This window comes from Hylobates moloch, unplaced genomic scaffold, assembly GCF_009828535.3.
Source record: "Hylobates moloch isolate HMO894 unplaced genomic scaffold, HMol_V3 SCAFFOLD_13, whole genome shotgun sequence".
In the NCBI taxonomy this organism is placed as follows: domain Eukaryota; kingdom Metazoa; phylum Chordata; class Mammalia; order Primates; family Hylobatidae; genus Hylobates; species Hylobates moloch.
Window position 1 is genome coordinate 45,143,468 of NW_026652288.1, and position 23,075 is coordinate 45,166,542.

The 23,075-nt window shown below is 37.4% G+C and overlaps 1 protein-coding gene across 1 annotated transcript; it reads right to left on the bottom strand.

Moving 5' to 3' along the window:
• Positions 1 to 725: 725 nt before the first annotated feature.
• LOC116480048 (polyadenylate-binding protein 4) lies at positions 726 to 20,110 on the bottom strand. Its single transcript, XM_058426185.1, is given in 3 exon segments — positions 726 to 974; positions 976 to 1,335; positions 20,006 to 20,110. Coding segments are annotated over 3 exon segments (582 nt in total). The 3' UTR covers positions 726 to 857.
• Positions 20,111 to 23,075: the final 2,965 nt, after the last annotated feature.

The window sequence follows — 23,075 nt, forward strand, 5'->3', positions numbered from 1 at the left end:
TATTTTTTAAAAATTTAAAATATGAAAAATAATATTTATGAGACGGGATGGGATACAAAGAATATTATAGTTTATTTACATGAAGGACAATTTAATGAGAGGTGATATGTTTATTCTTATCTTGCTATCACACATTCCTCATGCCGACACGTTAATTAAGTTCAATTCATGTTTATTGAGTGTCTACTCTATTCCTGGCAACATGATGGGATTAAGAACTAGAAACAGATCCCAGTTTTGGCTCTTTTCATTTGCTGTTATATGACCCTGGGAAAGTATTTTACTTTTTTGTATTTCATGTGTCTGAGCTGCAGTATTCTCAACTGTAATATGGGTATGATAATACCTATTTCAAAGGGTAGTGCTATGTATTAAATTAGGTAATGTATGGAATGTAACAGAGTCTGTCTCATAACAAGCTCCAGATATGTATTTCTGAGTATTGTTCGTTTCGTATTAGTATTCAATGATGTATTTAGCAGATCCCTAGTGGAATGAACTAGGACCAAAGGGTAAAAATTGCTGACATATTTCTTTTTTTTAATGGAGATTTTTTTTCTTTTTTGAGAAATGTAATACTTGGGTACATGAAATAAAACCAATTTCCTGGGGGACAAATCAAAACCCACAATAGAAAAAAAAAGTTCACACTGGGCCACAGCAGATTCCCGAGAACATATTCGTATAATTGAAAAATTCTAGGTGCTTCATATTTGACCTTTTGATACAAAATGACCTATTAAATTTGCAATTCGTAGTTCTTCGTGTTGAGGTCCATAGGACAAGCTAGGAAGTCTACAAATCTTGAGCTGAACTCCATGAGGGGTTATTTGGCTTTTGAATCTGTTTTTCCTTGTCTAAGAGGTAGCAGCAGCAACAGCGCCCACCTTCTGGGCAGCTTCTTTCTTGGCATGATGAGCCTGTAGAACTGCTACCGCTTCATCCACCTTGGAGTGGAGAGACTCGGGGAACTCTTAACATGTGCAGCAGCTCAGAGTTGTGGATCTCCAGCAGCATTCCCGTGATCTTCCCATCCAGGTTTGAATGCATTCTTTGGATGAGTGGGAACAAGCGTTCTCCCAGCATCTGCTTCTGTTCCTGGGGGTGTGCTGCGGCCAGCATGGAGGCAGTCAGTGGCTCCTGTCCCTGCCCTTGGACCTCAGGCTGGGGTGCCTGCAGACGCTGTATGGCAAGATGAGGGCTGCGAACACTGGAGGCGTATTTGTAGCGGGCAACAGCCCCAGCCCGGGAAGCAGCAGCGGCAACAGCCACACGCGGTGCTAAGTTCTGCACAGCTGTGGGAACGCCTCCAGACTGGCAGCTGCTGACATATTTCTATTGAAATAAGCAGTAACTTTGTGTTTCCCCCATTTTAAATGGTTTTTAAGCATATTTTAGTTTACAGATGCCTTGGAAATTCTGATAAAAGCTATGAGTCCCCTCTCCATATATGTTCATGCGTAAATAAACACAATCATATGCGCACAATTTTGTTAAATGTTTCTGGAGATAGATTGGCTCATTAACATTCTTCCCTTAGTTTTTGTCTTCAATAGGTAAAAATTAAATCAAATTGGTAAAATTAGAAATTTTACAAGGAATGGTGAGGAATGCTCTTCGGTTGAAAAAAAGATAGTATTCAAGAATCATCTATGTTAGGAATGCTAATATTGTGCTTTCTATCTCTCTAGGTGACAGTGTGATAAGGATAATAGAGAAGAGATAGAATATGTTATCTCAAGTCCAATTAGAAATTAGAGTTCATCAAGAAATATTCTTAAGACTTACTAAATATTCCCTAGATATGGCATGGCACATATGTAGAAAGTTAATTATTATATATTTGCTGACATTTAGCATTTCGTTTCCAAGCATTACTTGGGATCAATTTCAGGGTTTGGGTTTTATCAATAGAACAAAGTAAGTTCTGTTACACTAATTTTCTAAATCTTTATAAACCCATGGTCACTTTTGCTAAGCATAAAAATATTGAGCTCTCATTTAATGTCATTTGAAATTGCAACTAAATGTTTGAATAGATTGACAATTTTGAAAACTTTTTCCAATTAATTGGCTCCTGAGGATTCCAATATGCCTCTCTCCATGCTCATTCCCCTCATATATTGCCCTTGTTAACTCCAGAACTTGCATGTACTTACCTAATGTTTTTATATCTCTGACCCAGAGGGAAGCAAAAATAAATAAAGAATTAGAGTAATTGTTCAAATCATTCTAACCAAACTTTTTCTTTGGTTATTGTGGTACTTAACATCTTCACCCAGTAGATCTCCTCCTCATTTCTGATAACCTAACCTGGCCCCTGACCCCAGGGGCGACGTGTGACCCAAGTTGAGAGATTCATAATCTATAAACTACCTTCAAGGTATTGGTCCAGGGGTAGGCATAAAAATACAAGAAGGGACAATAAGAATCCCTCCTCTGGCTTTTTAACTAGAACATGTGTACATGTTAAAGTTGGAGCTATTATGTACACGTGCATGTTTAGAGGATGGTGAATATCTCTTTCTTCTATGGATATGGAGTTGCAGGAATATAGGCCCGGAATATATTTACCTGTTACACAGACAGAAAGAATAAGCCTGCATACAGAGAAAAGCAGAGATGAGAGACAGCAGACTATCCTGAGAGTGCCAAGTTTCAATATGCCAGAGATGCCCTGAGGCTTACAATTCTTCCTTCAATTCTGTGAAGTACGCTAATATCTTGTATATATACGTGTGTGTGTGTGTGTGTGTGTGTGTGTGTTTATGTGTGTATTTGCTTAAGATGGATTGAATTGAGTCCCAACCATTTGCAATTGTAATGGTCAATACAATTGCTAAGAATCCCAGCTTATTATAATACAGTTATGTGTCACTTAGCAATGGAAATATGTTCTGAGAAATGTGTTATTAGGCAACTTTGTCACTGTATGAACATCATAGAGTGTACTTACACATACCTCGATAGTATAGCCTACTGCACATCTAGACTATACGTATAGCCTATTGCTCCTAGGCTACAAAATTGTACAGAATGTTACTGTATTGAACACTGTAGGCAATTATAACACAATGGTATTTGTGTATCTAAACATATCTAAACATAGAAAAGGTACATTAAAAATATGGCATGAAAGATTTTAAAAAATGGTATTCCTATATAGACCAGTTCCATTATAATCTTATGGGACCACCATCATATATGCAATCCATCATTAACCAAAATGTCATCATGTGGTGCATGACTGTGTGTGTGTCAGTGTGAGGATGACTGCATCTATTATGCTTTTCTTTATTAGTGATATATTTGGACTTCTTTTTTCTCATACTAGTTTTTTAAAAAGTATTCTTTAGCTAATATGTTATATAAAAAACCTGTGAGATGATAGAACTTTAGAGGAATATGTGTGATTACACTGTTTTCCTAATATAAATATACAACTTGACATATATTTTTCTTAAAATAGTATTCAAATGATTAGTATCATATAATCATGTTTTCAATTTAATTTTCATTTGCTAGAACTTCAAGCTAATATTATATAAAATTAATAACACCAAGCTTAAGATTGGCTTTTTAATTTTAACATAAAAGTTATGTAAACAAAATTTATAAAGAAAATTCTGTGAAGAGGAAAATGGGAAAACTGCTTTAAATAGATTTTCTTATAATTAACTTGAAAAGTAAAATATAATAATGAAAGTTTAACTTGGTGATAGTGAATATAATTATGCTCTATATTTAGTTATTCTTTAAAATAGGAAATGATTACATTCATCTCAACTTAGGATAATGAGCAAACATAATTTTAATATAGTGTCTTTCACGTAGAAGTCAAGAAGCTTGATATGATGATAATGACAATTATATTTTTAATTTGAATCTGAGACATAAGTTATCTCAATTAAAGCAAATTGGAAATGAAGAAATATAATCAATAGAAACATAGTAACTTAATGTCATCTTTTTTTTTTTTTTTTTTTAAATATATAGTAGCCATTTTGCCTCTCAATGTAGCAGCTCTTCCTCTCTGGCATAAAATCTCAAATTTCCTTCAGGAAAATATCCTCCATCCATACTCAGACCACAAGGTTCAGGAGGGTCTTTGTCACAGGCTAAATCTCTGCATCTGAGATTTAGCTTGGCCAAGCAGAGCCCGGAACTTCCTTAGACACAGGGATTGGTTGAATGATGAGTATTTGGCCAACTATATTGAAGCAGAATTCTGGGGCTTGTGAGGAGCCACTAGGACGAAATGCTCTCTGTTTTGCTAGACTTGAAGCTATGATCATGTATGTAAGCCTGGAACAATTGACAAACATTTTGAAACTATAAGAAGTCTTAGAATGTAACCTGTATAGAGGAAATTGATACTGAGCAATGGAAATAGACTCAGTCCTAAAGACTTAAGTTGAGATCCTTGAATCAAGTGGCATGTCAAGACATTTCTGAGGAAGAAATTTCTTTTACTTATCTAACTTGGGTGCTTTTTTTTGTCAAAAATGGAAGAGTGTGTACTTATAAACTACACATGGAGTTGATTTTTTAATGTTTTATAGATGTTTAATTCATATTACTAGTTAAATGAAGCATAATCCTATGTAATTTTACTGTCAATATTCCACACTGTGAACTAAGTTCAGACTTCAGTAAATTCTCAAAGACAATCAGTATGGATGCACAGTCATCTAGTGCATGCTTAGCACTTTATTGATAATTTTTTTAAAGATGAAAGCATGATGCTTGCTGTTAAGAAAGTTATAGTATATTTTGGAAGAAAATAAAGATATATTAAGCAAGAGCTGCTCCCTATGTCTTATAATTAAGTGCTCTGATTAAGCACTTCCTCGCTGGGTCTGTGCACCTTACCATAAAAATCACACGTCTCATCCACTAGAGGGCTGAATAGCAAGCAACTCTTTGGTCAGAGTAGCATTGTAAATTTAGAATTTAGTTATTAGACAAAGGGCAAAACCTAGGGAGATTATTAGCAAGGAGAGGAAGATTATTTGCTAGCAGAGGATGCAAATACTTGAGCTTGATTTCTATGTTAATGGATGATAAGATAGGAGTTTGCAGGAGGAGCAGGGGACATTTGATGAGGAGCAAACAGCAAATAGTCCCAAAGCATTTTGCACATAGCCATTCTACACATTATAAAGAAGAAATTTTGTTTTCTGATGTGTTTACGTAATTTTCCTTATTTCAAATACAAATGTAGATTATCTTTCTGAGCCTATGATAATTTTATTCAAAATTTAGAATGTGTGGAACTAGATGTATTAGAAGAATTAAATGTCAGGCTTCCATCTTAAATCTTATTGCAAAAATCCATAACTGAAAATCGTGGACCAAATCTTAGTAAGTAGGAGTTCATCAGGTCAAGAAATGGGAAAGAGCATTATAGGCTTATTAAATAGCATGAGGCAAAAAAAGGGCAGACTTATGAAAATAAGGAGACACATGTGTCTGTATTTTAGAAATTATAAAAGGACTTATTAGGAAATAGGTCTGGAAAGCTAAGTAGTGATACCTAATGAGGAATTTTCATACCATGCTCTGGATATTGATCTTTTTACTTTACAAAACAAAAAATTCATTGAATATTTGGAAGAGTGGTGGTAATTTGATAAGAATCTAGGTAGAACATGAAGGTTAAATAGTCATGAGGAAAATTTGAGTGAAAGATTAGATATGGCATATTTATGGGATATAAAGAACTAGGGGATTAGATATAAAAAATAGACTGAAGACCTATGTGAATTAGAACAGGGACTACAGGTGGAGTGTGGTAATGTACATGGAGATGGTAGAGCCCTGTTGATTGATCTGTGACATTTGTATTGTTTTTGTTTTCTATCTTTATGAAAAATAATTGTAACCAATGCTACTTTCTCTTAGTGTACAAGTCAAAGTCCTTTATCTGATCAGTAAGTTTCTAAAATTGGTCCCTAATTCCCTCTAAGATCTCATCTGCTGCTTTCTCCCTTTCTGTCTCTGAACACTGCTGAACACCTTGCCCTTTCTTGAGCATGCCAGATATACTCCTAACTTAGAGCTTTTGCATTTACTGTTTTCTTTGCTCAGGATGTTCCTTCTTCAGAAATCTTCATGGCTCCTTTCTTCACCTCCTTTATCTTTATATGCAAATATCACCTAATTTACATTTTCCATTCTGTCTAAAATTGCAACCTCTTTATCCCCCTTCCTTGCACTGTTACTTTCTTAGCACTTATTATCTAACATATTTAGTGATTTTTTTTGTTTATTGTTTTCTCCACTAGAAAATTATGTGTTCTAAACGTTTTACTATTTTGTTTACTGCTGTAAACTTAGCATTTAGAATATCTCTACAATTATAAGTACTCAAATATATTTGTCAAATGCATAAAGTAATATGTTTTACAGTTTATGTAGCTGTTTATGTGCTTTTAATATTTTTATTCATTTGTCATATATACCACCCTACCACTACCACTTGTGAATTTGGCCAAATTTGTGTGCAGAAAACCTCTGAACACAAGATGCAACTCCCCCATGCCCAGCAGGCCCTGTCCCTAAAAACACATGCACAAACATACAAACACACTTTCTTTCTCCCTTTCTGTCTAGGAGAAAATATATGAGAAAAATATTTTCTATTTTGGCTTAATAGCCTTGTGGATGAAAGCTATATTACATAATGTTTTTTACCTTATTTTATCTATTAGGTGAAATTCATTCATGTATATTAAGCTAATATATGTAGCTTATTATGTCAAGTTCCACACCATGACAGGCACCTAATATTTATCTGACCTTCATTCTCTTTTTGTTTTTTGTTTTTTGGGTTTTTTTTTTTTTTTTTTTTTTTTTGAGACAGAGTTTCACTCTTGTCATCCAGGCTGGAGGGCAATGGCACAATCTTGGCTCACTGCAACCTCCACCTCCTAAGTTCAAGTGACTCTCCTGCCTCAATCTCCCAAGTGGCTGGGATTACAGGCACCCACAACTACATCTGGCAATTTTTATATTTTTAGTAGGGACAGGGTTTCACCATGCTGGTCATGCTGGTCTCGAACTCTGGACCTCAGGTGATCTGCCCGCCTTGGCCTCCCAAAGTGCTGGGATTATAGGCATGAGCCATTGTGCCCAGCCTGTCTGACCTTCTCTTATTGTTACTAACTTGTTAGAAATAGATGAAAGGCCCTTGAGCTCAGGGAAGACAGAGTCTACTGAAGCTTCAGGGAAGAATCACCACTGGACTGTTTAGGAGTGGTCACATGGTCACCCAGCCAGTTCTGGCTAGTGAGATGGCAGTGGGAGGCTCCTCAAAATGGACTTCAGAAAAGGCCCCTTATTTAATGATTGAAGGGTCACGTTCAATTGGCACAGCCCTTTGCCCCTCTGCACTACATCGTTTGCACTTTCCCAATCATCCTACCCGGAATGATTGGTGGGAGTGATGGTGAAAGGTGCAGCAGTCATGAGGTGATAAACACAGTGAAAACCATTTGTCAGTGCTAAGACTGAAAAAGCAGAAAGTCAGAAAGACTCTTGGTCTCTGATGGCATCACTCAGACTTGAAACAGCTCTTAGGCAGCCATTTCTGGATTTCTTGTTACATGAGGGGGATAAAACTTATTTGCATAGGCCACCGCAATTTGGTTTTGTATTTCTAAATGCATTCCTAATGACTGCAGTAGTAAGTTAGTGGTTCAAATATGTTGATTAGATAGTTTGTGTTAATTAAGAGTACTATAATACATAACTTACTTATTTGTAATACTACATTCCTTGTGAAATCCTTTATTTGATAGCAATAAGTTATATTAAAGTAAAAATGGAATATTAGGGAACTTCATATGTAATTTTAACTTACTGACATAGGTTAATGGCTTCATGAGGTAAAATTATATTTGAGAGGTAGGATCTTATAACAGATAATAATTGCTAATACATATTGCTTATTATAAGTGAAATAGAGTTTTAAGTGTTTCACATTTAATTTTCCATCCAATTTTTAAGATAATTCTATTAATTTGTATCAAATCAAATGTAAATCTGTTACTTAATATTTCTCAAGCTCTCTTTGTTGCATATATATCATTTTCCCACAAAAGTTTCTCTAATTTCCACATTGTAAAATGTTCTGTATCTATTAACAGAATGTTACATAATTAATACCACCCAAAATAGAACTGCATCAAGATAGTTTGGTTAATAGGTGAGACTGGCACAGATTGATTATCAATGCTCCATTAATATGTACTTTAAATGCAAGCACATAAGTCTTCTCATTATGACCAACAATTTTCAGGTTGATAGATTTCAGAACTGTTTCCTTTTCCTTTATTCAAAAAAATGTAGTTTTAATTACTATCTTGAAATAAACTGTGTGATAAAAGTTCAGGACAAAAATGAAAATATTGAATAATATACTTGCATTAAAAATAATGATTAGAAGATGAGATCCAATTTAGAAGCAATTTTTTAAAAAGGATGGGGTGAATCTAGTTTCTAGCTCAGCATCTAAAAACTTGGAAGTCACTTCTCTGTTCTAACCACAAGTAAAAAACTGAACAAACCAAAAATCAGCAACTCTTCTTGGCTCCATAAGAGTGAAGATCAGGGGGCAAGCTGCTACCCTCCTGCTCAAATGGAGACACCAACAGGTAAATACAGATAATCACAATTTATGGAAGCAGAAACCATGAGTAATAACCTCTGCAGGAACCACTGTCAAAGGCGTGTAAACCAGAGCAACTCCATCTTAAATAGGAGCTGAGTAAAATAAGGTTGAAACCTACTGGGCTGCATTTCCAGAGAGTTAAGGCATTCTAAGTCACAGAATAAGATAGGTCAGCACAAAGTACAGGTCATAATGACCTTGCTAATAAAACAGTCTGCAGTGGAGAAGCCGGCCAAAACCCACCAAAAGCAAAATGGCCATAGGAGTGACCTCTGGTCGTCCTCACTGCTGCACTCCCACCAGCTGCATGACAGTTTACAAATGCCATGGTCATGTCAGGAAGTTACCCTATATGGTCTAAAAATGGGAGGCATAAGTAATCCATCCCTTGTTTAGCACATCATCAAGAAATAACCATAAACATGGGCAACCAGCAGCCCTTGGGGCTGCTCCATCTGTGAAATAGCCATTCATTTATTCCTTTACTTTCTTAATAAACTTACTTTCACTTTGCACTGTGAACTTAACCTAAATTCTTTCTCATGTGAGATCCAAAAACCCTTTCTTAAGGTCTGGATCAGAACCTCTGTCCTGTAACACCACTGCCCAGGTAGCAAACCTGAATTGCACTTGAACTGCTAGAGGCTCAATGAGGACAAATCTGAGAGATAAGTACTCTAGGGGGACCCAGCCATCAGAGGCTACCACACACTTTTATAAGACTTGCCTCACGGAGCTCTGCCAGGTCTTCACAGTGAATATCAGAGAAACACCTCATGATTCTGGCAGAGTGAGGGGGAAATGAACCATTTAGAAATACCTCAGAGCATTCAATTCTTAACAAGAAGAAACTAGTTAACCAAAGCCTAACCTTCTGGAGTTGTATCCAAGTCTAAGTGACCCTAGAGAAGGGAAATAACCAGTTCCATCCAGCTCTAGCCATCCTGTCCCACAGAAGGGGAGGAAAGGAGATTGAGAAGCAGGTGAAGTTCACAGTGCAGACACACAAACTCACTAAAGACTGAAACGTAAGTAGATGACTATAGAATGCTCCCCTCCCCCACACCTAACCACCACATTACTAAAGGCCTATTTACACCCATTTATTTTACCCAGTTATGTATGTCTGGATATCAGGAAAAAATTATAAGACATAATAAAACATAAGAAACAAGACAAAAAGCACATTTCAAAGAAACAGCAAGCATCAGAGCCAGACTCAGATAAGGCAAGGATGTTGGAATTATAGGACTACAAATTTGAAGCAACTATTATTAGTATGTAATGGGCTTTAATGGATAAAGTAACAATCTGCAAGAATTGAGGGGGCAATGTAAGCAGGGTGATGAAAATTCTAAGAAAGAATCAAAAAGAAATGTAAGAGATCAAGAACACTGTAACAGAAATGAAGAATGCCTTTGGAAGGCTTCTTAGTAGGTTAGAAATGACTGAGCTTGAGGATATCTCTGAACTTGAAGATATCGCAATAGAAACTTTAAAAACTAAAAAGCAAAGCCCCCCAAAAGAGAGAGACAGAGAGAGAGACAGATAGAGACTGAGAATACCCAGAATATCAATGAACTATGGGAAAACTATAAAAGGTATAACATATGTGTAATGGGAATACCAGGAGGAGAAGAGAGAAAGGAACAAGCAATATTTGAAAATAATCACTAAAAATTTCTCCTATTTGATGTCAGACACCAAACCACAGATGGAGGAATTTCAAAGGACACCAAGCAGGATAAACATCAGAAAAGCTACATCTAGGCATATAATTTTCAAAGTACAGAAAATTAAAGATTTACAAAAAACCTGAAAGAGGCCAGAGGGGGAAAATACCTTACTTATTAGAAAAGCAAAGATAAGAATTGAATCTAATGTCTCAGAAACCATGTAACCAAGAAGACAACACAGTGAAATATTTAATGTGTTGAGAGAAAAAAACTGACTAATTTATGATTCTGTATCCTATGAAATTAAATTTCAAATGTTAAGAAATATAGTTTCTCAGAAAAACAAAAATTGAGGGTAGTTGTTACCAGTAGAACTCCCTTGTAAGAAATGTTAAAAGAAGTTCTTTAAGGAGAAGAAAAATTATATAGATCAGAAATTTGGATCTACAGAAAGAAAGGAAGAACATCTGAGAAGAAATAGGTGAAGGTAAATGTAAAAACTTTTAGTTTTCTTATTCTTAATTTGCCTAAAAGATAACAGTTTGTTCAAAATAATAATGGCAACAATGTATTTGATTATGTATGCATGTATATAGATAGATAGATAGATATTTTTTCTTTTAATTTAAAGTTCTGGAATACATGTGCAGGATGTGCAGGTTTGTTACATAGGTAAACATATGCCATGGTGGTTAGCTACACCCATCAATCCATCACCTAGGTATTAAGCCCCACACGCATTAGCTACTTACCTTCTTCTCTCCCTCCCACTACCCACCCAACAGCCCCCAGTGTGTGTTGCTCCCCTCCCTGTGTTCATGTGTTCTCACTGTTCAGATCCTGCATATGAATGAGAACATGCAGTGTTTGGTTTTCTGTTCCTGTGTTAGTGTACTGAAGATAATGGCTTCTAGCTACAGACATGTCCCTATAAAGAACATAATCTCGTTCCCTTTTATGTCTACAAAGTATTCCATGGTGTACCAAGTTTTCTTTATCCAGTCTATCATTGATGGGCATTTGGGTTGATTCTATGTCTTTGCTATTGTGAATAGTGCTGAAATAAACATATATGTGCATGTATCTTTAAAATAGAATAATTTCTATTCATTTGAGTATATATCCAGTAATGGGATTGCTGGGTAAAATGGTATTTCTTGTTCTAGATCCTTGAGGAATCGTCAAACTGTCTTCCACAATGGTCGAACTAATTTACTTTCCCACCTCCCAGCGTAAAAGCATTTCTATTTCTCCACAGCCTTGTCAGCATCTGTTATTTCTTGGCCCTTTAACAATCATTATTTTGACTGGTATGAGATGGTATCTCATCGAGGCTTGGATTTGCATTTCCCTAATGATCAGTGATGTTGAGGTTTTACATATATTTGTTGGCCACATAAATCTCTTCTTTTGGCCGGGCGCGGTGGCTCACGCTTGTAATCCCAGCACTTTGGGAGGCCGAGGCAGGCGGATCACGAGGTCAGGAGATCGAGACCATGGTGAAACCCCGTCTCTACTAAAAATACAAAAAATTAGCTGGGCGTGGTGGCGGGCGCCTGTAGTCCCAGCTACTCGGAGAGGCTGAGGCAGGAGAATGGCGTGAACCCGGGAGGCGGAGGTTGCAGTGAGCCGAGATCGCGCCACTGCACTCCAGCCTGGGTGACAGAGCGAGACTCTGTCTCAAAAAAAAATAAAAAAATAAAAAAATAAAAAATCTCTTCTTTTGAGAAGTGTCAGTTCATGTCCTTTGCCCACGTTTTAATGGGGTTGTTTTTTTCTTGTAAATTTGTTTAAGTTCCTTGTGTATTCTGGATTTTAGACCTTTGTCAGATGGATAGATGGCAAAGTTTTTCTCCCATTCGGTAGGTTGTCCGTTCACTCTGATGATAGTTTATTTTGCTATACAGAAGCTCTTTAGTTTAATTAGGTCCCATTTATCAATTTTTTCTTTTTGTTGCCATTGCTTTTGATATTTTTGTCATTAAATTTTTTCCTGTACCTATGTCCTGAATGGTATTGCCTAGATTTTCTTCAAGGGATTTTATAGATTTGGGTTTTACATTTAAGTCTTTAATCCATCTTGAGTTAATTTTTGTATAAGGTATGAAAAAGGGGACCAGTTTCCATTTTCTGTATATGGCTAGCCAGTTTTCCCAGTACCATTTATTAAATAGGGAATCATTTTTCCATTCCTGGTTTTCTGTCAAGTTTGTTGAAGATCAGATAGTTGTAGATGTGTAATCTTCTTTCTGAGATCTCTATTCTGTTCCATTTGTCTGTGTGTCTGTTTTGGTACCAGCACCATTCTGGTTTGGTTACTGTAGTCTTGTAGTATAGTTTGAAGTCAGATAGTGTGATGCCTCCAGCTTTGTTTTTTTTTTTTTTTTTTTTTTTTTTTGGCTTAGGATTGTCTTGGATATACAGGCTCTTTTTTTTTGACTCCATATACATTTTAAAGTAGTTTTCTCTAATTCTGTGAAGAATGTCAAGGGTAGTTTAATAGGAATTGCATTGAATCTATAAATTACTTTGGGCAATATGGCCATTTTCATGATACTGATTCTTCCTAACCAGGAACATGGAATGTTTTTCCACTTGTTTGTGATCTCTATTATTTCCTTGAGCAGTGGTTTGTAGTTATCCTTCAAGAGGTCCTTCACATTGCTTGTTAGCTGTATTCCTAGGTATTTTATTCTCTTTGTAGAAATTGTGAATGGGAGTTCATTCATGACTTGGCTCTCTGCTTATCTGTTGTTGATGTATAGGAATGCTTGTAATTTTTGCACATAGATTTTGTATCCTGAGACCTTGCTGAAGTTCCTCATCAGCTTAAGGAGTTTTGGGGCTAAGATGATGGGGTTTTCTAGATATAGGTTCATGTCGTCTGCATGCAGAGACAATTTGACTTTCTCTCTTTCTATTTGAATATGCTTTATTTATTTCTCTTGCCTAATTGCCCTGGCCAGAATTTCAATACTACATTGAATAGGAGTGGGAAGAGAGGGCATCTTTGTCTTATGCTGGGTTTCAGAGGGAATGATTCCAGCTTTTGCTCATTCAGTATGATGTTGAGTATGGATCTGTCATAAATAGCTCTTCTTATTTTGAAATATGTTCCATCAATACCTAGTTTATTGAGAGTTTTTAACATGAAGGGATGTTAAATTTAATCAAAGGCCTTTTCCACGTCTATTGAGATAATAGTGTAGTTTTTGTCTTTAGGTCTATATGATGAAATATGTTTATTAATTTGTCTATGTTGAGCCAGCCTTGCATCCCAAGGATGAAGCCAACTTTATTGTGGTGGATAAGCGTTTTGATGTGCTGCTAGATTTATTAAGGATTTTTGATGTGCTGCTAGTATTTAAGATTATTAAGGATTTTTGATGTGCTGCCAGTATTTTATTAAGGATTTTTGCATCGATGTTCATCAGGGATGTTGGCCTGAAGTTTCTTGTTGTTGTTGTATCTCTGCCAGGTTTTGCTATCATGATGATGCTGGCCTCATAAAATTTAGTTAGAGACAAGTCTTTCCTTTTCAGTTGTTTGGAATGGTTTCAGAAGAAATGGTACCAGCTCCTCTTTGTACCTCTGGTAGAATCCATCTGGTCCTGGGCTTTTTTTGGTTGGTAGGCTATTTATTACTGCCTCAATTTCAGAACTTGTTATTGGTCTATTCAGGGATTCAGCTTCTTCTTGGTTTAATCTTGGGAGGGTGTATGTTTCAAGGAATTTATCCATATCTTCTAGATTTTCTAGTTTACCTGCATAGAGGTGTTTATAGTATTTTCTGATGGTTGTTTGTATTTCTGTGGGGTCAGTTGTGGTATTCCCTTTATCATTTTTATTGTGTCTATTTGAGTCTTCTTTATTTTCTTCTTTATTAACTTTGCTAGCAGTCTATTTTATTAATATTTGAAAAAAATAGCTCCTAGATTCATTGATTTTTTGAAGGGATTTTCGTGTGTCTATATCCCTTCAGTTCAGCTCTGATTGTAATTATTGTCTTCTGCTAGCTTTTGGATTTCTTTGCTCTTGTTTCTCTAGTTCTTTTAGGTGTAATGTTAGGGTGTTGATTTGAGATCTTCTAGCTTTCTGATGTGGGAATTTAGTGCTATAAATTTCTCTGTTAACACTTTTAGCTGGGACCCAGAGAGTCTGATATGTTGTCTCTTTGTTCTCACTGATTTCAAAGAACTTCTTGATTTCTGCCTTAATTTCATTATTTACCCAGGAGTCATTCAGGAGCAGATTGTTCAACTTCCATGTAGTTTTGTGGTTTTGAGTGAGTTTCTTAATCTTGAGTTCTAGTTTTATTGCACTATGATCTGAGAGACTGATTGTTATGATTTCAGTGCCTTTGCATTTGCTGAGGAGTGTTTTGACTCCACTTATGTGATCAATTTTAGAGTAAGGGCCTTGTTGCACTGAGAAGAATGTATATGCTGTAGTTTTTTGTGTTTTTTTTGGTTTTTTGGTTTTTTTATTTTTTTATTATTATACTTTAGGTTTTAGGGTACATGTGCACAATGTGCAGGTTTGTTACATATGTATCCATGTGCCATGTTGTTTTGCTGCACCCATTAACTCGTCATTTAGCATTAGGTATATCTCCTAATGCTGTCCCTCCCCCCTCCCCCCACCCCACAACAGTCCCCGGAGTGTGATGTTCCCCTTCCTGTGTCCATGAGTTCTCATGGTTCAATTCCCACCTATGAGTGAGAACATGCGGTGTTTGGTTTTTTGTCCTTGCGATAGTTTACTGAGAATGGTGTTTTCCAGTTTCATCCATGTCCCTACAAAGGACATGAACTCATCATTCTTTATGGCTGCATAGTATTCCATGGTGTATATGTGCCACATTTTCTTAATCCAGTCTATTGTTGTTGGACATTTGGCTTGGTTCCAACTCTTTGCTGTTGTGAATAGTGCCGCAATAAACATACGTGTGCATGTGTCTTTATAGCAGCATGATTTATAATCCTTTGGGTATATACCCAGTAATGGGATGGCTGGGTCAAATGGTATTTCTAGTTCTAGATCCCTGAGGAATCGCCACACTGACTTCCACAATGGTTGAACTAGTTTACAGTCCCACTAACAGTGTAAAAGTGTTCCTATTTCTCCACATCCTCTCCGGCACCTGTTGTTTCCTGACTTCTTAATGATGGCCATTCTAACTGGTGTGAGATGGTATCTCATTGTGGTTTTGATTTGCATTTCTCTGATGGCCAGTGATGATGAGTATTTCTTCATGTGTTTTTTGGCTGCAAAAATGTCTTCTTTTGAGAAGTGTCTGTTCATGTCCTTCGCCCACTTTTTGATGGGGTTGTTTGTTTTTTTCTTGTAAATTAGTTTGAGTTCATTGTAGATTCTGGATATTAGCCCTTTGTCAGATGAGTAGGTTGCAAAATTTTTCTCCCATTCTGTAGGTTGCCTGTTGGTAGTTTCTTTTGCTGTGCAGAAGCTCTTTAGTTTAATTAGATCCCATTTGTCAATTTTGGCTTTTGTTGCCATTGGTGTTTTAGACATGAAGTCCTTGCCCATGCCTATGTCCTGAATGGTATTGCCTAGGTTTTCTTGTAGGGTTTTAATGGTTTTAGGTCTAACATTTAAGTCTTTAATCCATCTTGAATTAATTTCTGTATAAGGTGTAAGGAAGGGATCCAGTTTCAGCTTTCTACATATGGCTAGCCAGTTTTCCCAGCACCATTTATTAAATAGGGTATCCTTTCCGCATTTCTTGTTTTTGTCAGGTTTGTTAAAGATCAGATAGTTGTAGATATGCGGCATTATTTCTGAGGGCTCTGTTCTGTTCCATTGATCTATGTCTCTGTTGTGGTACCAGTACCATGCTGTTTTGGTTACTGTAGCCTTGTAGTATAGTTTGAAGTCAGGTAGCGTGATGCCTCCAGCTTTGTTCTTTTGGCTTAGGATTGACTTGGTGATGCGGGCTCTTTTTTGGTTCCATATGAACTTTAAAGTAGTTTTTTCCAATTCTGTGAAGAAAGTCACTGGTAGCTTGATGGGGATGGTATTGAATCTATAAATTACCTTGGGCAGTATGGCCATTTTCACGATATTGATTCTTCCAACCCATGAGCATGGAATGTTCTTCCATTTGTTTGTATCCTCTTTTATTTCACTGAGCAGTGGTTTGTAGTTCTCCTTGAAGAGGTCCTTCACATCCCTTGTAAGTTGGATTCCTAGGGATTTTATTCTCTTTGAAGCAATTGTGAATGGGAGTTCGCTCATGATTTGGCTCTCTGTTTGTCTGTGATTGGTGTACAAGAATGCTTGTGATTTTTGTACATTGATTTTGTATCCTGAGACTTTGCTGAAGTTGCTGTGCTGTGGGGAATACCTCTTGGGTCCAAGCTGTCCAGTTTCCCAGCACCAGCGGGGAACAGTGATGGCCTGTAGCTGTAGTAATGGCTGCTGCCCTTCCCCACTGGGAGTTTAGCATTTTAGGCAGCTGGCAGTGACAGTAATGGCTGCCATCTCTCCCCTGGGAAGCTCAGTTTTCTTAGGCAGCAGGTAGCTGCAGTGATGGCTGCCACCCCTCTCTCAGGGAGCTCAGATGACTTAGGCAGCAGGCAACCACAGTGATGATGGCTGCCCCTCCCCGTGGGAACTTGGAAGTCTTAGGCAGACTCCAGCTGCATGGTTGTTGAGAATAAAACAGCTCTGTGGTTGGGACCCAAGGCCCTGGTCTTGTGGGCTCACAAGTGGGATCTCCTAATCCATGGGTTGCACAGATCTGTGGAAAAAGCATGGTTTCCCAGTCTGGGTAGCACAATCGCTCACCACCTCCCTTGGGTAAGAGTTGGGGCTCCCCTTGCCCTGTGTGGCTCTCAGGTGGGCTGACATACCACCCTGCTTTTCCTTTCCCTCTGTGGGTCACGTCAACCACCTAGTCAGTCCTGATGATAGAACCTGGATACCTTGGTTACCAATGCAGGATTTGCATGCTGTTTTCATTCTTTTCAGTGGGAGCCTTTGACTGCAGTTGCTTCTGGTTGGCTATCTTGGCCTTGCCCTCCCGCACGTATATATTCTTATGCCTGCTAATGTATAAGTGAAATGAACAACAGTAATGATACAAGGGATGGAATAATTAGGATGATTTTGTCATTATAAGTTACTCACACTACCCATGGAGTGACAGTGTTTTTGAAAGTGTACTTGAATTAGTTGTAAGTGAGTATTGTAAATTCTAGGGTAACCGCTCAAAAAGGTAAATAACTGGTATACTTAGAAAGAGGAGAAAATAGAATAAAATGCTAAATTAAAACCACAAAAAGCAGAAAAAGAGTGAAAGAAAAACATAGGAACAAAGAACAAGGGCAACAAATAGAAAATAGTAAGAAATTGGGTAGATATTAATCCACCTATATCAGTAGTAAGTCAATGGTTTAAAAGGACAAGTTAAAAGAGACTGTTACACTGGATCAAAAAACAAGACCCAAATGTATATTGTCTACAAAAAAACCCACTTTAAATATAAAGATGCATACAGATTAAAAGTAAATAGATGGAGAAAGATATGCCATACTAACACTAATCAAGAGAACAGAGGGAGCTATATTAATTTCAGACAGAGCAAAATTCACAGGAAGGAAAGTTGTCAAGTGAAAAGAGGGGCATTGCATAATGATTAAAGAATCAATTTTCTAATAAGACCTAACAATCTTTAATGTATGCACCTAACAACAGGTTGTCAAAATACATAAGGCACAAACTGATAGAACGATTTGGGAAATAGATGAATCCACTATTATAGTTGGAGACATCAACCCACTTCTATTAAAAATGAACAGATCCAGCAGGCAGAAAATCAATAAAGACATAGTTTAAAAACACTATCAATCAACTGGACATAACCTGCATCTATAGACTGCTTCAACCAACAATAACAGAATATACATTCTTCTCGAAGTCACATGGAACCTTTACCAAGACAGACCGCATTCTGGGTTATAAAACATATCTTAACAAATGTCAAGGAATAGAAATCATATAATGTCTGCTCTCAGGCCACAATGGAATTAAACTAGAAATTGATAAAGATAGCTGGAAAATGCTTAAATATTTGGATATTAAACCACACACTTCTAAATAAAACTAGATGGAAGAAGAAACCTTAAGAAAAATTTTAAAATATTTTGAACTATACTAACATAAAAAAATCAAAACTTGTGAAATATAGCTAAAGCAGTGCCTAGAGGGAAATTGATACCCAAATTTATACATTAGAAAAGAAAAAAGATGTGAAATCAACCATCTAATATTCCATCCTTAGAAAATAGAAAAAAAAGAGAAAATTAAATCCAAGTAAGTGAAAGCAAAAATAATAAAAGAGCAGAAATCAGTGGATTTCAAAACAGGAAATTAACGAAGAAAATTCATAAAACCAGAAACTGGCTCATTAAAAAATCGGTAAAATTGTTAGGTCTCTAGTCAGGCCATGTAAGAAAAATAGAGAGAGAAAACACATATTACCAATGTTAGAATGAAAGAGAAGACATCAGTATAGTTCCTATGGACATTAAAAGGATAATAAAGCAATGCTATGAACATCTCTATGCTCACAAATTTAATAACCTAGATGGGCCAATTCTCTGAAAGATATAATCTGCCAAAACTCACATGAAAACAAATAGACAATATGAATAGGCCTGTACTGATTAAATTAATAAAATCAGTAATTAATAATATCCCCAAACAGAAAGTATAAGGCCCAATACTGTCTTTGTTCACACATGACATAATCATTTATGTAGAAAATCTGAACTAATTGACAAAAAACTCCTGGAACTAATAATTATAGCAAGGTTGTAGAATATCAGGGCAAAATACAAAGTTCATCACTTTCCTATATACCAGCAATGAACAAATGACATTTGATATTAAACACACAATACCATTTACATTAGAATCCCCCCAATTAGATACTCAAGCATAAATCTAACAAACCACATACAAGATCTACGTAAGGAAAACTAAAACATCTGATAAAAGCAACCAAAGAATAACTAAATAAGTGGAGATATAGTCCATGCTCATTGATATGAAGACAATATTATCAAGATATCAGTTTTTTCCAAGTTGATCTACAGATTCAATTTAATCCCAATCAAAATCCCAGCCAGGGGGTTGGATCCATGATGGCTGATTAGAAACAACGATCATCTGTGGCATGCATGAAGAGGAAGGAAAAGGGACAAATGAATTCAGCACCTTCAAATGAGATATCCAGGTTCTCACATTAGGACTGACTGGAAGAACATCTTAACCCACAGATAACTAAGAACAGTGGGCAGGGCCAAAGGAATCCCCACCCCAGCCAAGGGAAGTGGTGAGTGATTGTGTGAGCCTGCTGGGAAACCAGGCTTCTCCCACAGATCTTTGCAACCCACAGAACAGGAGATCCCCTAGTGAGCCCACACCACCAGGGTCTTGGGTCTGATACACAGAGTTGTGTGGAGTCTCGGCAGAGCAGCTGCTCACGCACTCACAGAGACCCAGGAGTTTTACATAGTCCAGCCCTGGGATCCTTGGCAAAGTGGGAAATCCATCTGTACATATCCCCAGGAAGGGGGCTGAATTCAAGGAGCCAGGTAACTTTGTTCTGTGGGCCCCACTTCCATGGTACCTCACAAGTTAAGACCCACTGGCTTGGATCCCAGGCAGCCAATGGCAGTCGGTTGAAGTCTGCCTGAGACAGGTCCAAGTTCCCTAGGGGAGGGGTGGCTGCCATCTCTGTGGTTTGGTAGACTCAGCCACTCCAGCTTGCCGATTGTGGAGAATACAGATGGCTCAGATGCGAAAGGATCCCCCACAATGCAGCACAGCTGCCTTGCCAGATTGTGACCAGACTGCTTCTTTAAGTGGGACCCTGATTGATCCTTCCTCACTGGGTGGGACCTCCCTGTGGGCCTTTGGCCACTCCAGCAAGGGTTCTACTGACAAAGCAATCTCTCCCTGAGATGGAGCTGCTGGGGAGAGGGGTGGCTGCCATCTCTGCGGTTCAGTTGACTCAGCCACTCCAGCCTGCCAGGTTTGGAGAATAAAGGTGGCCCAGATGAGGAAGAGACCCTCCCACCCCTAATGCAACACAACTGCTCTACCAGAAAACAGCCAGACTGCTTCTTTAGTTGGGTCCCTGATCCCATTCCTCCTGACTGTGTGAGACCACCCAATGTGGGTCTCCAGCCTACTTCCTACAGGTAGGGCAGGCTGGCAATGGGTCACTACCCACCTGGGACAAAGCTTCCAGAGGAAGAAGCTGGCTGCCATCTTTGCCGTCTCACATCCTTCACTGGAGAAACCTCCAGGTATGGGAGAAAGCAAGTCGACTGAGGTCTGGAGCGAAGCCCCAGCAAATTGCAGCAGCTCTAAGGCAGAGTGGCCTGCCTGTTAAAAAAACAAATGAACAAACAGAAAACAACAGCAACATCAACAAAAAAGATCCCACAAAAACTCCATTCAAAGGTCAGCAATCACAAAGATACAAAGTAGATAAGCCCACAAAGATGAGAAAGAATCAATGTAAAAACATTGAAAACTCAAAAAAGCTAGAATGCCTTCTCTCCCTCAAATGACTATAACACCTCTCCAGCAAAGGCACAAAACTGGGCTAGAGCTGAGATCGCCGAACTGACAGAAGTAGGCTTCAGAAGGTGGATACTAATGAACTCTGCTGAGCTAAAGGAGAATGTTGTAACTCAATGCAAAATCCTAGCCAGTTATTTTGTGGACATAAACAAACTATTTCTAAAGTTTAAATGAAGAGGCAAAGCCCAGAATAGCCAACACAATATTGAAGAAGAATAAAGTTGAAGGACTAACACTACCTGACATCAAGAATCACTATAAAGCCAGTGTAAAGCAAACAGTGTGGTATTGGCAAAAGGATGAACAAACAGATCAAGGAAACAGAATAGAGAGTACAGAAATAGACCTACATAAATATAGTCAACTGATCTTTGACAATGGGAGCAATGGAGGCAACAGAATACTATGGAGGAAAATTTTTTCAACAAATGGTGCTGAAACAACTTAACACTCACATGCAAAAACAAAAACAAAAAAAAGAAACTAGACGCAGACCTTAGATCTTTCACAAAAATTAACTGAAAGTGGATCACAGATCTAAATGTAAAAAACAAAAACACATAAAACTCCTGGAAGATAACGGAAGAGAAAATAGAGATGATTAGGGGTTTGGCAATGCCTTTTTAGATGCCAACCCAAGGGCACAATCCAAGAAAGAAAGAATTGACAAGTTGGACTTCATTAGAATTAAAATATTCTGCCTCCCAAAAAACACTGTCAAGAGAATAAGAAGAAAAGCCACACACCGGAAGAAAATATTTGCAAAGGACATAGCTGATAAAAGACTGTTATCCAAAATATACAAAGAACTCTTAATAAGAAAACTAACAATCCAATTTATAAATTGACCAAAACTCTGGACTAACACCTCAACCCAGAATATATACAGATAGCAAATTCACATATGAAAAGATGTTTTACGTCATGTATCAGTAGGGAAGTAAACAGCAATGAGATACTACACACATACTAGAATGGCCAAAACCCAGAACACTGATGATACCAAATACTGAAGAGGATGTAACAGAAAGTCTTATTCAAAGCTGGTGGGAATGCAAAATGGTACAGCCACTTCAAAAGACAGCTTGATGGCTTTTTATAAAACCAAACACACTCTCGCCATACAATCCAGCAATCATACTCCTTGGTATTTATGCAAAGGAGTTAAAAACTTATGTCCAAACAAAACCTGCACAAGGATGTTTATAAGCAGCTTTATTAGTAATTGCCAAAAGTTGGAAACAACTGAGATGTCCTTCAGTAGGACATCTAGATTGTAACATCTAGACAATGGAATATTACTCAGCTTTAGAAAAAAGTAAGCTTTGAAGCCATGAAAATACGTGGAGGAGACTTAAATGCATATTCCTAAGTGAAAGAAGCCAGCTGAAAGGACTACATTCGATATGATTCTAACTAAATGACATTGAAAAGAGTTGAAACTATGGAGATAGTAATCAGTGGTTACCAGGGTTTAAGGGATTGGGATGATTATTTGGAGTACAGAGTTTCAGTGCACTGAAACTACTGCACAATGCCAAAAGTGAACCCTAATGTAAAAACTATGAACTTTGAGTAACAATGATGTGTCAATATAGGTTCATCAATTGTGACAAATTTACCACTCGAGGGGCTGGGATGGGGAGTCATGTTGATAATTAGGGAGGCTATGCATGTGTTGGGGCAAGGGGTGTATGGAAAATCCCTGGACTTTCAATTTTGCTGTAAACATAAACCTGCTCTAAAAAAAATGGTCTATTTTTACAAAAAGTCCAGAGAACAAGAATAGGCTGGGAAGGGGTTTGAGGGGATCTTCTGCGATGCCAGTAATGTTCTCTTTTTGAACTCTGTTTGTTTACTCTGTATAAATCTATTAAAATGTATACTCATGAAAAACAACAGTAAAAATTCATTTCAGCCCTTAGGAATTCATTGTATTTTTGGCCGTGTCTGACTTCCATTGACATTATCAATTATGTACATTCAGACAAAAGAAAGGCCCTTAATTTGGTCTGGTGTGGGAAATTATGTTTTGATTAGCATAGAGTAACAGCATTTAATGGCCCTTAAGAATATGTAGTATAGATTTCACTTCAAAAACTTAACAT